The 15,357-nt window shown below is 41.6% G+C and overlaps 1 protein-coding gene across 2 annotated transcripts in view; it reads right to left on the bottom strand.

Annotated features, from left to right (window-relative positions):
• Positions 1 to 14,451, bottom strand: part of lss (lanosterol synthase (2,3-oxidosqualene-lanosterol cyclase)) — a 42,458-nt gene extending 28,007 nt beyond the window's left edge. Inside the window, exons 1-9 of one of the 2 annotated variants that reach the window (XM_034186864.1) lie at positions 14,336 to 14,451; positions 11,438 to 11,606; positions 10,279 to 10,417; positions 7,863 to 7,971; positions 6,175 to 6,296; positions 4,757 to 4,853; positions 3,867 to 4,002; positions 499 to 607; positions 151 to 269 (exon numbers count right to left, since the gene is read on the bottom strand). In XM_034186864.1, the coding sequence (XP_034042755.1) occupies positions 151 to 269; positions 499 to 607; positions 3,867 to 4,002; positions 4,757 to 4,853; positions 6,175 to 6,296; positions 7,863 to 7,971; positions 10,279 to 10,417; positions 11,438 to 11,606; positions 14,336 to 14,349 (1,014 nt within the window). In that variant the 5' untranslated portion in view covers positions 14,350 to 14,451. The remainder of the gene's footprint in view (positions 1 to 150; positions 270 to 498; positions 608 to 3,866; positions 4,003 to 4,756; positions 4,854 to 6,174; positions 6,297 to 7,862; positions 7,972 to 10,278; positions 10,418 to 11,437; positions 11,607 to 14,335) is intronic. The other variant, XM_034186865.1, reaches the window with a different exon arrangement.
• Positions 14,452 to 15,357: the final 906 nt, after the last annotated feature.

The raw sequence follows: 15,357 nt of genomic DNA, 5'->3' as shown, positions 1-15,357 counted from the left end.
TCCGGGGGGACAGGTCTGACACCCTTTTACTGATGTACAATGCTTTGAAATAATGTTTCGATTCATTGGTCTGTAAATAAATTAATTGAACTGAGCCACCATGTAAAAGCTGCAAGAATGTCTCAGGGTGTCCGCGGCTGTAGCTCTTACCGGTCCAATGCTGATACATTTGGTGAAGCGGTCATCAGCTTGGATGTGCTCGTACAGCTCTCTGACCGCTCTGCATCTCAGAGCGGTAACATGGTGAGCTTCATACAGATTTAACACCACTGCAGGACAACAGGACCATTTTAAGGAAACTCCAACAGGAAATACAGTTTGATGTTGCCTTAACACTTCCCAGGAGAAACACTAAGGTGCCTGAGTTTGTCTGCTGGTCTACATTGTGCAAAACAAGAATTTGGAGTCAGTAACTTCAGGGGCAAAATATAATGTTGTTACATATATATTAAATATTTCATAACTTAGTGGACTTCAGCGTACACAGGAATGTCTTACTGTAGGCGACGGAGAGCAGCGCGCTGTGAGGTGTGTACAGGTCGCCTGCTGCCACATGGTTCCTCTGTGCAGGCCAGTCAATGGTGGCAAAGTCCTGGACATAAAGCTCCTGCAGAAGATAAAGACTTCTGTTTCATGTGGTTACACATTAATAGAGATCCAGGCATATTAGGGAAGTTTTTTTTTTAATCTATCTTGTGACATTTTCATTGTTACAGATTTACATTACTATAGTAAATTGGAGAGATATGTTTCCTATTTGGAGCTAAATCTATCAAAAATAAATACATAAATACAACACCAAACATGAACAAGCTGTGACGCTGTGGAAAATAATAATTACTGTGGGGTTATAAACATCGGATGCTCCCTCTGCATGGTTTGTATTTTCGTCATATGAGGTGAGGCTTTGATTTACTTTCAGTGGACAACACGAGCTGGTCTGAATGTACTGAAACCTCCCACATCACATAATTATCACATATTTCCTACTGAAACACACGGTCTGCATGAAAACACTCCCTCCAAATTGGGCGGGCTGTTTACCACGTAACTTTCCCAGCTCCCACTGTGCCTGACAAATTTTGCTGCCGAGCCCCGCCTCCACCCCAGCACCCACCTGTGGGGTCCAACTGAGGAAATGCACCTGTGGGGAGTGATGAGGTCGCAGCCTGGACAACCAAACTCATACTGTGTTTTTTCTGTTGCAGTGAATGTGCTTTAAAAGTGAGTTGTTTGAAATGCAGATAAAGAAATTCCATCTTTGGATACAGTGATATGAATTATCAGTCCGTGTTTTAAAAAAAAAAATAAAGTGCTGAAATTCGATTGGGTCATGATAAATTCACAGAGTTGCAGCCTTTAATCTGTACAGATGGAGAGAGGTTTTTTACAGACAAAAAAAAGAACTTATCCTCCTAATAAAAAAACAGCACACATCAGGACCGCAGGACGCGTTTGTAGTGTGATGACGAGTAACTGTGGTGAAACACGGGCAGCAAAGTTTAATTTCTGTGGGTAACTGTGGTTTCACATTATGTTCTCTTACTTTAGATTAATGAATTAAAATACACAATGTGAATAAGAACTCAGAACGTCACAGAGATATGTGGGACAGCTGACAGAAACTTAAACTGGGCTCTTTACATCTTTGTGAGACAGTCTGTACAATGTAAAAATGTCACTTCTTCAAATTAATATTCTTAATTCATAATTGGGAGTATTCTTAATTCATAATTGGGATTTGGTTGTTCAAGTGGAACTGTTAAAAGTGTTTTTCACTGCTCAGCTACAACACTCCAGGCTTATCTAGCCTCAAGGACAAATTGCCCACTGTTTACCTCCAGAGGAATTTATTCAGGCCTTGGTGAGATTATTCAGCTCCATTCTTATCTCAACCCACAAAGACAATAACTGACTTACACATGGACTGAAACATGCTCCAGCTTCTCCTTTTACCTCCTTCCTGCCCCCTCCGTGGCAGGCCCCCATTCTTCCCAAGCTGGCAAGTGGTGCGACTCCAGTTGCAGCGGCTACCAACACACTCACATTGCCTCAATTTGGAAAACGGACTGTTTCAAGTTTAGTGCACATAAACAATGTCAAAAGTATATGTGTTGTCTTAATTCTGATGTGTGCCATTATTATGGTAAACAAGTAATAATTGTGGATTAATTGCTGTCTGTCTGTGGAATGTGAGTGTGGCAATCTCGTTGTTGTAATGACAATGATAATAAAAGCTATCCATCCATATCCATCCATACCAGGAAACAGATAAAAGGGAAAAGAGATAAAAGAAAAAAAATTAAATCATATCTAGCCCTGTGGCTAAAAAAATAAACCAGCTTTTCACAAACCCACTGACCATCATAAGATGTTGGTGAAATTCATCTGCTGCTTTTTGAGCGATTGTGTACAAAGACAAATGTGCAAACAGACAGAGGTCAGGATGTAACCTCCAACCCTGACAGTTAGCAGAGCTAAAGAATTGAAATCTGAATAATAAAACACAAAGGAAGCTGGTGTGTTTGAATACACTGCAGCAGTCTTGGGCCTGTGTAGCGTTGCATTGTGTTGTTTTATCTATTACGTAGGAATGGCTGCCTGTGTTGGGCGCAGGGGGAGCTTGGCCCGCCTCTTCTTCTTCTGTGGTTTTGAAGCTTCACTGCCAGCAAAGTTCAGCAGAGTCCAGCGGGATGAATAAAATCTAGCAATGCAGGTATGCACCGTAATTTCCGGATTACAGAGCGCACCTGAATATTAGCGCACCCACCAATTTTAAAAAGAAAAAAAAAATTGTATTTAAATAGGCCACACTTGTTTATAAGCCGCAGGTCTCCACGTTGTAACATGAGATATTTAAAAAGAAAGATAGAAAGATTTTTAAACTTTAAATTAAATACCTACCGTAAATGCTTTTTTCCCCTGAAGTGTTACACGTAAATATTGACATGCACGTCATCCAGCACACACGCACGGTGTCTCTGCTCCACACAGAGACCTGAGTAATTTTAACTTTTTCTTTTTCTAACTTTCATCACGTGCAGCAAGGAGCAGATGGAGGCTGTGGTAAATGAGACGTTAATGAGGCACTGTGACTTTTTCGCTTTGCCGCACCCAGACCAGTTTGGAAGGGTGGGGGGGAGAAGGCTCTGCTCCGCTAACTGATCTGATGGAGCCACTCCAGCACAAAGTGCCAGGGGGGAACTTTTCTTCACTAAAATGAGCAGGTAAGACCTTATATTTACACTGTGTGTGAGTTAACACCGCATGAGGAGCGCAGCTTTCAGGAAATCAACTGACAGCATCAATTGACGTATTTCGACTTATGAAAAAGCCTGTAAAAAATCCATAAATTAGCCGCATCACTGTAAAAGCCGCAGTGCTCAAAGCGTGTGAAAAAAGTAGCATCTTTTGTCCATTTCGTGGACCCCTTTGGATCCCTCAGCGTATTGCCACGTAGGGCTGCATAAGCTCGGCGTAGTTGGTACGCTGCATTACGCAACTCTATGTTGGCCTGTGTTGCCTTGCCGCGAGAAGGTCATGGGATCGATTCCCACCTGTGGCCTTTCTGTGTGGAGTTTGCGTGTTCTCCCCATGTTTGTGTGGGTTTCCTCCGGGTGCTCCGGCTTCCTCCCACAGCCAAAGACACAAAGTTTAGGTGAACTGGAAACTTTAAACTGTCTGTAAGTGTGAATGTGTTTGTTTATATGTGTTCCTGTGACAGACTGGCCTCCTGTCCAGGGTGAACCCGCCTCGCGCCCTGTGACTGCTGAGATAGGTTCCAGCCTCCAGCAATGGATGTTTGATAAGCAGTGGAAGATATATGTGTGTGTGTGAATACACTGCCCCCTTGTGGCTCAAAGCACCTGTCTGAGGCTGAGGACCAGCGGGTCTTCCTCGGCAGTCAGCCTCACGGCGTAACAGTAGCTCATGGGCAGGTAGACCTGACGACAGTGACACCACAGCGTGGACGGGTGCACCGGCATCCAACGAGGGAGCAACCTGGAACCACGAGAAACATCATTAACATCATCAGGAGGTTTTTATTTAAAACAAACGTTCACTTTGTCAAATATATTTCTGTTCTTTGTTGAATGATGATAAAACCACCTTTTAAAAAAGTAATAAATAATTCGTTCTCTGGTATGATATTCTGTTAAAAATCAACAAGCATCAGGCAACAATTCCTCTTCCCACTAAAGCGTTTAATATCTGAGATATTTTTCACTAAAAATCATGAATGATACAGTTTCTATTTCCAGCTGCAGCAACAGCAGTTTGTTTAGAATTATGTAAAACAACTGTTAAATGAGTCAGTCAACACATTTTGATTTGAATGTTCACAATTATGATTCTAAATTAATAGTTTAATTCTTTTAAAAAATGATAGCTCAAAAAAATTTTAAAAGCCATGTGAGAAGCTTTTTTCTTCTCTATCTCAGGTGGGAATCGAACCCATGACCTTCTTGCTGTGAGGCAGCAGTGCAAACCACTAAACCACTGTGCCGCCCATTGAGTCAGTTAATGAAATAAATAAATGAGAGATTCATTCATGATGATGAATAATAATGACTAACTTTGAATGATAACCTGAACAGCGCCACCTATAGAACTTTTTGAGAGACTTTCCAACAAAACCAAAGTAAATTCCACAAAGCTGTGAACCATTTTGTGTTTCTTGAGCTGTGTGTCTTTGACGAGTGGAGCTGAGAGGCTGAGGTTTTGTCAGGACGGCACACAGACCGACCCCACGTACCACATCTCCGGGAGCAGAGTGTTCAATCCCTCCCAGCTGTAAACATTCAGGATGGACAACCAGAATTTACCCCACGATGGAATCCCCACAGCGCCCCCTGCAGAATACAACAAATAGTTAGTCACAGCTTTAGCACTGAATTAGTGACATGAAACAAACCAAATGACTTTGAGGGTCAAAGCACACAACAATAAACGTACAGTAAAATTTATGTGTGAGAAGGAAGAGGAGACATTTCTCACTACATTTAGAGGAAGGAAGCATTACTTAGAAAAACTCTGAGGATCAATAATATCTCTATAATCCTCAGGGGACATATTGTTGTATAACAACCACATAAATCAATAAAAACAGAAATCATGAATAATAATATTTTCTGACTGACAGTGGAGAAAACTAGAAGGTGCAGTCAGAAGCTGCCTTGCTCCTCTGGCCAACCATTATTTTCTGCCATCAACTAATGCCTGGACAACCGACAGCCGGCAGCTGAAGACCCTCGAGCGACTCCACCAACGCTGCCTGAGAAGTATCCAACGTTCTACCAGGAAGACTACTGTACCAACATCAGTGTCCTGGCTGAAGCTAAGCTCCAGAGCATTGAGTGTGTCATCACCAAGAACCAGCTTCCGTGGACGAGTCATGTCTTTAAGATGGATGATGGCCAACTTCCTAAGCAGATCCTCTACTCTCAGCTGAGTGAAGGAAAACGATCCAGAAGAGGGCAGAAGAAATGCAACAAGGACCTCCTGAAGCACAACCTCAAGAACAGTTCCACTGACTGGAAGACCTGGGAAGAACACGTGAGGGACCGAGGCAGCTCATAGGTACCACTTCAAGACCCTGGACCCCGTGTATGGCACAGTGAAAGAAGAAATATTCCCTGGAAGTCTTCAAAAAAAAAAAAAAAAAATGTGGAGGAATTACACAGAGGAGAAGAGGAGAAAGAGGAAGGAGAGTGAGCAAGATCCTGACCGGCAGAAGCTTCCCACATCAACCACAGGCAGCGTCTGTCAGAAACAGTACGCATCAGGACTGGGTCTATTCGGTCATCTCCACATCCACCAGTCCATCCAGGAGTCGATCAACAGATGATCTTCCTCATTACAGAGGGATTTCCATGGCAACAACGAGAGTTTTTAAGATTTCTGGATACTGTAGATCACTGTGAAGCAGATGTATAGATCTTTGTGATGTCACAAGGACAATTCTTGATATGTTGAAAGAGAAAAAAGAAAGAAAAAAAGTGATCCGGAACCTGACTCTCCACAAACATTTTTCGAAATCCATCTTTTATTTTTGGGGTTATTGTGTGAGCACAGACACATGGAGATGACTACAGAACCTTGGCCCTTGTCAATTAGTAAAGAAAATCAAAACTGACACTGTGTTTAATGGTATTTCAACTTATTTCTGCCCACCTTTCTTGTGTAGGTTGTTTCTGGCTCGGACCATGTCAGGATCATCCGGCTGGACTCCCAGGATCCTTAATGAGGTGTAACACAGAGCTGTGCCGAAGACTGTAGACTTATCCTCAACGTGTCTGCAGAAAAACAACACAAACCCTCACAAAACATGTTGGTTTTAAGCCTTTTCTTTTGGTTAGCTTGTAGCAATGTGAAGATACATATACAGTGAGGAAAATAAGTATTTGAACACCTGTGAAAATCAATGTTAATATTTGGTACAGTAGCCTTTGTTTGCAATTGCAGAGGTCAACCATTTCCTGTAGTTCTTGACCAAGTTGTCACACACTGCAGCAGGGATTTTGGTCCATTCCTCCATACAGATCTTCTCTAGATCTTTCAGGTTTGGAGTTTCAGCTCCCTCCAAAGATTTTCTATTGAGTTCAGGTCTGGAGATTGGCCAGGCCACTCCAGGACCTTGAAATGCTTCTTACGGAGCCCCTCCTTAGTTGCCCTGGCTGTGTGTTTGGGGTCATTGTCATGCTGGAAGACCCAGCCATGACCCATCTTCAATGCTCTTACTGAGGAAAGGAGGTTGTTTGCCAAAATCTCACAATACATGACCCCATCCATCCTCCCTTCAATACGGTGCAGTCGTCCTGTCCCCTTTGCAGAAGAGCACCCCCAGAGTATGATGTTTCCACCCCCATGCTTCACGGTTGGGATGGTTTTCTTGGGGTTGTTCTCATCCTCTAAACATGGTAAGTGGAGTTGATTCCAAAAAGCTCTATTCTGGTCTCATCTGACCACATGACCTTCTCCCATGCCTCCTCTGGATCATCCAGATGGTCACTGGTGAACTTCAAACAGCCCTGGACATGTGCTGGCTTGAGCAGGGGGACCTTGCTGCCCTGCAGGATTTTAAACCATGACAGCATCATGTGTTACTAATGTAATCTTTGTGACTGTGGTCCCAGCTCTCTTCAGGTCATTGACCAGGACCTCCTGTGTAGTTCTGAGCTTTCTCAGAATCATCCTAACCCCACAAAGTGAGATCTTGCATGGAATCCCAGACCGAGGGAGATTGACAGTCATCTTGTGTTTCTTCCACTTTCTAATAAATAATCATAACAGTTGTTGTCTTCTACCAAGCTGCTTGCCTGTTGTCCTGTAGTCCATCCCAGCCTTGTGCAGGTCTACAGTTTTGTCCCTGGTGTCCTTAGACAGCTCTTTGGGCTCTTTGGTGGACAGGTTGGAGTGTGATTGATTGAGTGTGTGAACAGATGTCTTTTAAACAGGTAACAAGTTCAAACAGGTGCAATTAATACAGGCAAAGAGTGCAGAATAAGAAGGCTTCTTAAAGAAAAATTAACAGGTCTGTGAGAGACAGAATTCTTGCTGCTTGGTAGGGGATCAAATACTTATTTGCAGCAGTAACATACAAATAAATTCTTAAAAAATCATACATTGTGATTTCCGGATTTTTTTTTTTTTTTTTTTTTTAGATTATGTCTCTCACAGTGGACATGAACCTAAGATGAAAATTTCAGACCCCTCCATGATTTCTAAGTGGGAGAACTTGCAAAACCGCAGGGTGTTCAAATACTTATTTTCCTCACTGTATATATATATAAAGAATGATCCTGTAAGCCCCAAATTTAAGTAAATGAAAAACTGTAACAAAATCTAAGCTGTTGACTCACAGACCCCAACCTCCATCCGGCAGCTGCACAGAGAGCAGGTACCTCACCATCTCCTTCCTCCAGGCACTGGGCAGAGAAATGTCAGCCACATGGCACGTGATCAGGAGACCTGAATAACACACACAAACACACATTTACACACACAAACACATGTTCACACACGGCCTCCGTGCTTTAAAACACACACAGTAAAGGCACATAAACATCTCAAATGTCTTACTGCCATTTCAAATGAACAAAAAGGTGCAAATTAGGACTGAAGAGATCATCCACCCATCAACCTGGGAGACACAGATGGTTAACTTATAAATAATAATGATCATCTATAACTTAACCCTTTGCATTGAAACAAAACGTATTTTGAAGCCGAGTTTACTCACGTTTTTAAGGCACCAATTGAACTTAAGTCAATCATGAAGTTAATTAAGAATGTAAGTAGAATCACGCTGATAATTTTTACAGGGAAGATTTTCTTGCTGCATGAGATAATAGAAAAAAATGTGAAAATGTAATATTTATTGCAATGTTCTAAATATATTTTACATGTTTGTTTATCTGTCTGTTTGCAGGATAAACGTTTTCTGCGGATCTCCACAAAATTTTATGAAGAAAGAGCCCGTTACATGCGGGTGTTGATAAACATCTAAATTCTTGATCAGTTCAACATTTAATGTTCAGGACACGATGAGGCACTTTTTAAAAATGATTTTACTTTTTGTTGTTTTGATCACCTTGCAAAAATAACATAAAGAAATAAATATGCAGATCTTGATAGAACTAGTGACACATATCCCATGTAGTCAGTGAACACGCAAAGTTTTGTACAAATCCCAAAATGATCCACATGTTAAACATTAAAATATACATTCAGGTGGGGTGAAGAGTTTACAATAATTCTACAATAATGGGGTCAATCCCAATTTATGGGTGATGGTGTGCACTGTTTTTTGTTTTTATTTGTTTTGTTTTTTTAAGATACAAAATTCTGAGCAGCACAGTGGCTTAGTGGTTAGCACTGTTGCCTCTCAGCAAGAAGGTCATGGAATTGATTCCCACCTGTGGCTTTTCTGTGTGGAGTTTGCATGTTCTCCCTGTGTTTGTGTGGGTTTCCTCCAGGTGCTCCGGCTTCCTCCCACATCCAAAGACACGCAGGTTTAAGTGGATTGGAAACGTTAAATTGTCCGTCAGTGCACGTGTGAATGTGTTTGTTTCTCTATATGTGTCCCTGCGACAGACTGGCGTCCTGTCCAGAGTCTAACCTGCCTCACACCCTGTGACTGCTGGGATACGCTCCAGCCCCCCGTGACCCTTAATTGGGCTTGAGTCCAGAAGATCATGGGTTCAATACCCGCCTGACTGGAAAATAACTAAGGGCCCTTGGGCAAGGCCTTTAATCCCCTATTGCTCCCGGTGTGTAGCGAGCACCTTGTATGGCAGCCCCCTGACATCAGGGTGAATGTGAGGCATAATTGTAAAGTGCTTTGAGCGTCTGATGCAGATGGAAAAGCGCTATATAAATGCAGTCCATTTACCATTTATTTTCATATTCACAACACTGACAGCACTGTTAAATGGAGGAAGTGATCACCATGTTTTTGCTTATTTAATAATAAAGTCCATAAATACTGATAAAAGTATTTTTTTAAAGTCACTTGCATACTTTCTCTGTTGTTATTTGATTTTTTTAATTTTATTTTTTATATAACATATACTTGATGCATGTCGACATTTTGGGCCAGTGGTTCTTACTATCGCTCAAAATTCATGTTTGTGAAAAAAAAGTATGTTCTTTGGGGTCCCACAGGCTTTTCATTAGCCAACATTTGACCAGATGTAGGTCATGGGCTCAAAAATCCAAAGGGATGTTGATTACACAGCCCATGTTCTTAGTTGGTCTTTAGAGTAACAAGAACACTGCTTTGCCACCTAGTGGCTAATTAGTGCATAGCAGTTAACTTATTGTAGTTTATATTGTGGACATGTACAAATCCATAGACAGTCAAAATCAACATCTTTGCTTCCTATTGCTAACATTTATTTAAAAGGCTATAAAACATTACACACTGTCAGAACCATGGATGGGCCCCTGAGGTTCAACAGCAACACACTTTAGTCATTCATTCTTTCATTTTGTATACCCACTATAGGTCCAATTAAGGGTGACAGGGGAGCTGGAGCCTGTCCCAGCAGTCACAGGACATGAGGCGGGTTCGACTCTGGACAGTAGACAGACAAACACATTCACACCTACGATTTAAACTTTACAAGTCACCCAACCTGCATGTCTTTGCAAGTGGGAAGAAGCTCAAACACATCATTTACAAAGCCCAGGTCTGATAACCATCAAGGCCATTGATGCCTTTTATTTCACAAAAAACCCACTAGCGATGGACAGGTGTTTTGTGATTTGGTTTACCAGGCAGCAGGAACAGAGGTCCACCATAGTCTCCTGCCCAGTGGCCGTCTTCGCTCTGGAGGTGACTGTAGAAGTGTGCACCCTTCAGGGCGGCCTCCACGGCCGTGTGAGCAGGTGGGGATGCAGACACAAACCTACTCTGTGGACAGAATTCGTGCACAGACATGAACACCACTCACCAGTCTCTTCATGTAAACTGCTGTATTTGATTATATTCTATTAACGAAGCACATACAGACAGATCACTAATCGTACCTGTGAGCACAAAGACAGTAATGGCTACAGGAGTCTGACGTGTGACCCCAGTGACCTTGACCTTCCCAATGATTGACCTCTGGCTGACCTTGCAAGGATACATTTGTAATCCACATAACTGTGCGTCATTTGATCCAGTTGAAAATCAAATTTACTGACATTGATCTTTCCCAAAGTTGTTTTTTAATAGTAATTTCAAAGCTAACCTTCACTGACATGGTACGTTTGGTAGAAATCAGCAAACGGACCTGGCAGGAGTACGTCAACAAACACACAAGTAGACATGACCTTGACCCCAATGATTAATGATTTGGTACAGTTGACCTTTCTGGGCAATACCAGAACCCCGTGTGCAAACCTTTGGTGTAAAAAAAAAACCCATCAGTGTTGATCTTTCACCCCAACTGAAGTCGTACATCAAGCAAGAATGGGAAAGAATTCCACCTACAAAGCTTCAACAATTAGTGTCCTCAGTTTCCAAATGCTTATTGAGTGTTGTTAGAAGGAAAGGTGATGTAACACAGTGGTAAACATACCACTGTCCCAGCTTTTTAGAAACGTGTTGCAGGCATCCATTTCAAAATGAGCAAATATTTGCACAAAAACAATAAAGTTTATCAGTTTGAACAGTAAATATCTTGTCTTTGTGGTGTATTCAATTGAATATAGGTTGAAGAGAATTTGCAAATCATTGTATTCTGTTTTTATTTACATTTTACACAGCGTCCCAACTTCACTGGAATTGGGGTTGTAAAAAAATGTCCAGTATCAAGGACATGCTGTTGTTTTATGACATCTACACAATGAACAGTGAACATGTAAGTAAATACTACCATCTTGGCCAAGACGGCGGTACCATAGACAGTATACCTGCTGTTCTATAAACATCAATAGATGAGCTCACCGTGTCCAAACCAAGTGAAAGAGCTTCTGTCATGTTCTGCTGTCTGTCCGGGGTGTCCTGATCGTCCACATAGTGCCACGTCTGTCTGCCCTCAGCATTAGTCAGCCTCCATCGGCTCAGGTCTGTGGCTGGCTCTGTCCGGTAAGGTCCACCTCGCCTACGCAGGTACCTCCACACATATAGCAGTAACGATTTCAATGTATGCGTCTAACAACAACAGATGCAGAACCAAATACATATATTTTATAATAAACATAGTGTTACATATAATGGACAGGTGACCCAACTATGAACCCAATTCAATTTCACCACCTCTTCTCCTTCCAACTGCAGCATTCTGCCATGTTCTTCATCCATGTACATGTATTGTGGTGCTTTGACTGACTTTCATTCCCCTTCCCACCAGAGCATATCTCCATGTCTCCAGGTTAGGGTCCTATCTCACTGGGCTGCAACAGCCTGCGAACAGCAATTGCGAGGGAAGTCATTTGAATTTGCTGGGTGGTGCCCCTCCCTTGCTTCAATCACAGGGCGTCGCGAGCATTGTGCCTGGTTTTAGAGTTTTTCAAAGTTGGTGAGGAGACAAGGCTCCTCCCATAATGCTCCCAGAGCCATTGCTGCTGTTGTGCGACCTCTGAATGTACTCACTCTTTGTCTCCCCGCTATCTGCCTTTCTCTGTACTTCCCTCCCCCTCTCACTCTCTGAGAACATGCAGTGGGAGTTCTTTGATGTGTTCATTGCGAAGGACGCGCAAACAGGGAAGAAATATGATGACATGCTTTCATTAAACGAGACGCTGCTCATATCCAGCTCCAACAGCGCACATATGTGTCTTTAAACCCAGAAAATCTTTCCACTAAATGCTGTGCCATGGAAATGTAACGTCCACCAGAGCCAAAACACAGGAGGATGGAGGACATATTTGTGCCAATTCAAGGTGCAGATCCACCTCTTACCTGCTGTGGAGACCACAAGCGGCAAAAAAAAAACAAGGTATCAGCCGAAGGGACTTACAATGTTACTGCAGAATAAATCAAATCAAAGGATGCACACCCCTGAAGCGCTGATGGACATTGCTGTGTCATGGAGAAAAGGCTGTTCCAGCACATGAACAATCACTATTCACAGATCTCAGAGCCAACATAACCCTTAATTGGAGTAAGCGGGTATAAAAAATGGATGGATTATATACTGGACATGGAAGACAGGACACTAGATCCAGCAGGGACATCATTCTGTAAATACACAAAGGTGCTGTAGGCTTTATTACTATTTATTTTTTAAATTTATTATTATTTTATTATTTATTTTATTTTATTTTGCCATTATTGGGAACAGTGGGGGAAATTCCACAGTCGACTCACATGGATAATAGGAGGATAATAAGAGCTGAATCTTCAGCTGCACGTGGCCACTTCACTGAGAGACCAACTGTGACACTGTCGCTTGTTTGTGTGTTTGGTCGCTAATTCGTGTCTCCAACTACTCTCCAACAGCCACGCCCAGTGAGATGACCTTAGTCTCAACCTGTTCTCTCTCACTACAGATCACAATGTCATCAGCAAACATTAGAATCCATGCAGACGCCTGTCTGATCTTATCCGTCAACCTGTCCATCACCATTGCAAAGAAACAATTCAGAGCTGATCCTTGATGTAATTCCACCTCCAGTTTCAATGCATTCCCACTGCACATCTCACTACTGTCACACTGTCCTTCTACATATTCTGCACCACCCTCATATAGTTCTCTGCCACTCCAGACTTCCTCATGCAATACCAAATCTCATCTCTAGGCACCCTGTCATAAACTTTCTCGAAACCACAAATCCACAATGTAACTCCTTCTGGCCTTCTCTACACTCTCCATCAGTACTCTCAGAGCAAACATTGCATCTGTAGTGCTCTGTAACCATAAAAATGATCTTATAATTGTGAATAAAAAAATCATCTTCCCTGCTCTGTGCTCCATTGTGGTGTGTGTGCACCCCACCACTGAAACATAGATGAATTTCCTCCATGTTTGGTGAAGAATGATGTGTCTCTGCACAGATTTTACCGCATTTAACCTTTGAAGGGTCTCAGCTCTGTTTTTGTTGTTGTGCTGTGCTTGCATACACAAACAGGTGCTTGAATGGAGGTGCATGTAAGCTTTAAACCTTGCTTGTTTGTAGCACTGTATAAATAAACTCTATTGCAAAAAAAAAAAAAAAAAAGTTAAATAAATTTAGCAATGTTTTTGCTCATTTTTGCTCAGTCCCTGGTTCGACACTCTCTTCCGCTTCTTCACTTCCAAAATCATTCTATGAATGACCGTCCAATGCAACATTTCTCACTTTGAAATCGTACCTGTCCATTAACTCTGTTTCCTTTGCCAATACGGTCAGCCGCTGTTAAATCTTTACCATATTCATGAATTGACTTTCTTTAAATGCAATGCCACAATTTCACAATTTACATGTAAAAAAATATATAAAAAATGTCATATATATATATATATATATATATATATATATATATATATATATATATATATATATATCATGACATTTTTTTTGCCTTTACCGGGATTTTCTAAATTACACTTCAAACAGTGATTTAGTTTTTAGCAGTTATTTCACAATTATTTAAATGATGCTTGAGTATATTAGAAATTTAAAACACAAATAGTTCACAAAACATTTCAGTAATTATATTTTTTAAATGAAAGCTGTTTTCAAATATAAGGCGATGCAAAAAAGAGCTATGAAGTAGGGTGATTTTACTTTTATTTATTTGACGTCATTATGACGTCAAAATATATATTTAAAAAAATCATTATTCGAACATGTTAAGTCTATTTATTTAACATGTGTACAAACGTAATGCTAATGTATTGTTCAAGAAACCAGTACTCACGTTCTCGCAGTCATAACTGAGGTGAGCAGAAAATTTCTCCGCTGAATCAGATAATGTATATTTCGGCTGTATTTTGTTTTTGTGGAGTTGTGTTGCGAAAAAACGATGTGGTCTGCTCTTCAGCAATCCTGATACTACATTTCCCGGCAGACATTGCAGCGCCGTTCGATGGGGAGACATGACCAGAGTCAAGGCTGTCCAATCACAAATTAGCAGAGTGAAATAATGGGCGGGTTAGACATGGGGTCCTCCAATCACAAGCGCTCTAATGACAAACCATACACACGCGCTCACTAGGAGCTTGTAGACCTTAACCTGATCTGAGCCAACAAAACCTTGCAAAATCAAATCTTGTATTCTGTATTAAACGTATAAACTTTTTAAAAGACTTGTTTAAAGCGTCTTTTCCCTCCATTTCCTTCTTTTTTTTTTTTTAATTCAGGTATTCCCTAACTTGAAGGCTGCGGTCCACTTTGAAATCTGAAAATCTTGAGTCTCACCCAAACTTTTAATTACAATTTACATAGAACATGAATGATTCCATAACCATCTGTGTATGTGTAGGTCATAAAAATGCAGAATATTTAAACCCTATAATGTTATATTTTTCATTCATTTTCTGCTGCTGCTCCAGGTCCAGGTTGCAGGGCAGAAGCAACTCAGCTGGCACTTCACGACCCTCGGTCAAGTCCTCTAACTCTTCCTGCTGGATCCAAAAGTGTTCCCATGCAAACCAGGAGGTATAATCCCTCCAGTGTGTCCTGGGTCTTCCTTGGGGCCTCCTCCCAGCTGGACATCCCTGGAAGACCTCCTAAAGGAGACAATCAGGGGACAACCTTACCAGATGACTAAGATTTTGTACAAACTCCTGCAAACCAGTTTGACGTTTATGTCTGGCCAATAGGCATATATCGTAGTCATGGACACTGAGCAGACACCCATCGGCATGACTTCAGCTGAACCTTCAAGGAAGCCACAAGCAGTTTGTGATCAGAAGACATTATATGACATATTGTGCCTCC

Source organism: Thalassophryne amazonica, chromosome 14, assembly GCF_902500255.1.
Source record: "Thalassophryne amazonica chromosome 14, fThaAma1.1, whole genome shotgun sequence".
NCBI classification, from domain to species: Eukaryota; Metazoa; Chordata; class Actinopteri; order Batrachoidiformes; family Batrachoididae; genus Thalassophryne; species Thalassophryne amazonica.
The sequence above is the reverse complement of the archived record's forward strand: the minus strand, read 5'-3'. Positions and strand labels throughout refer to the sequence as shown.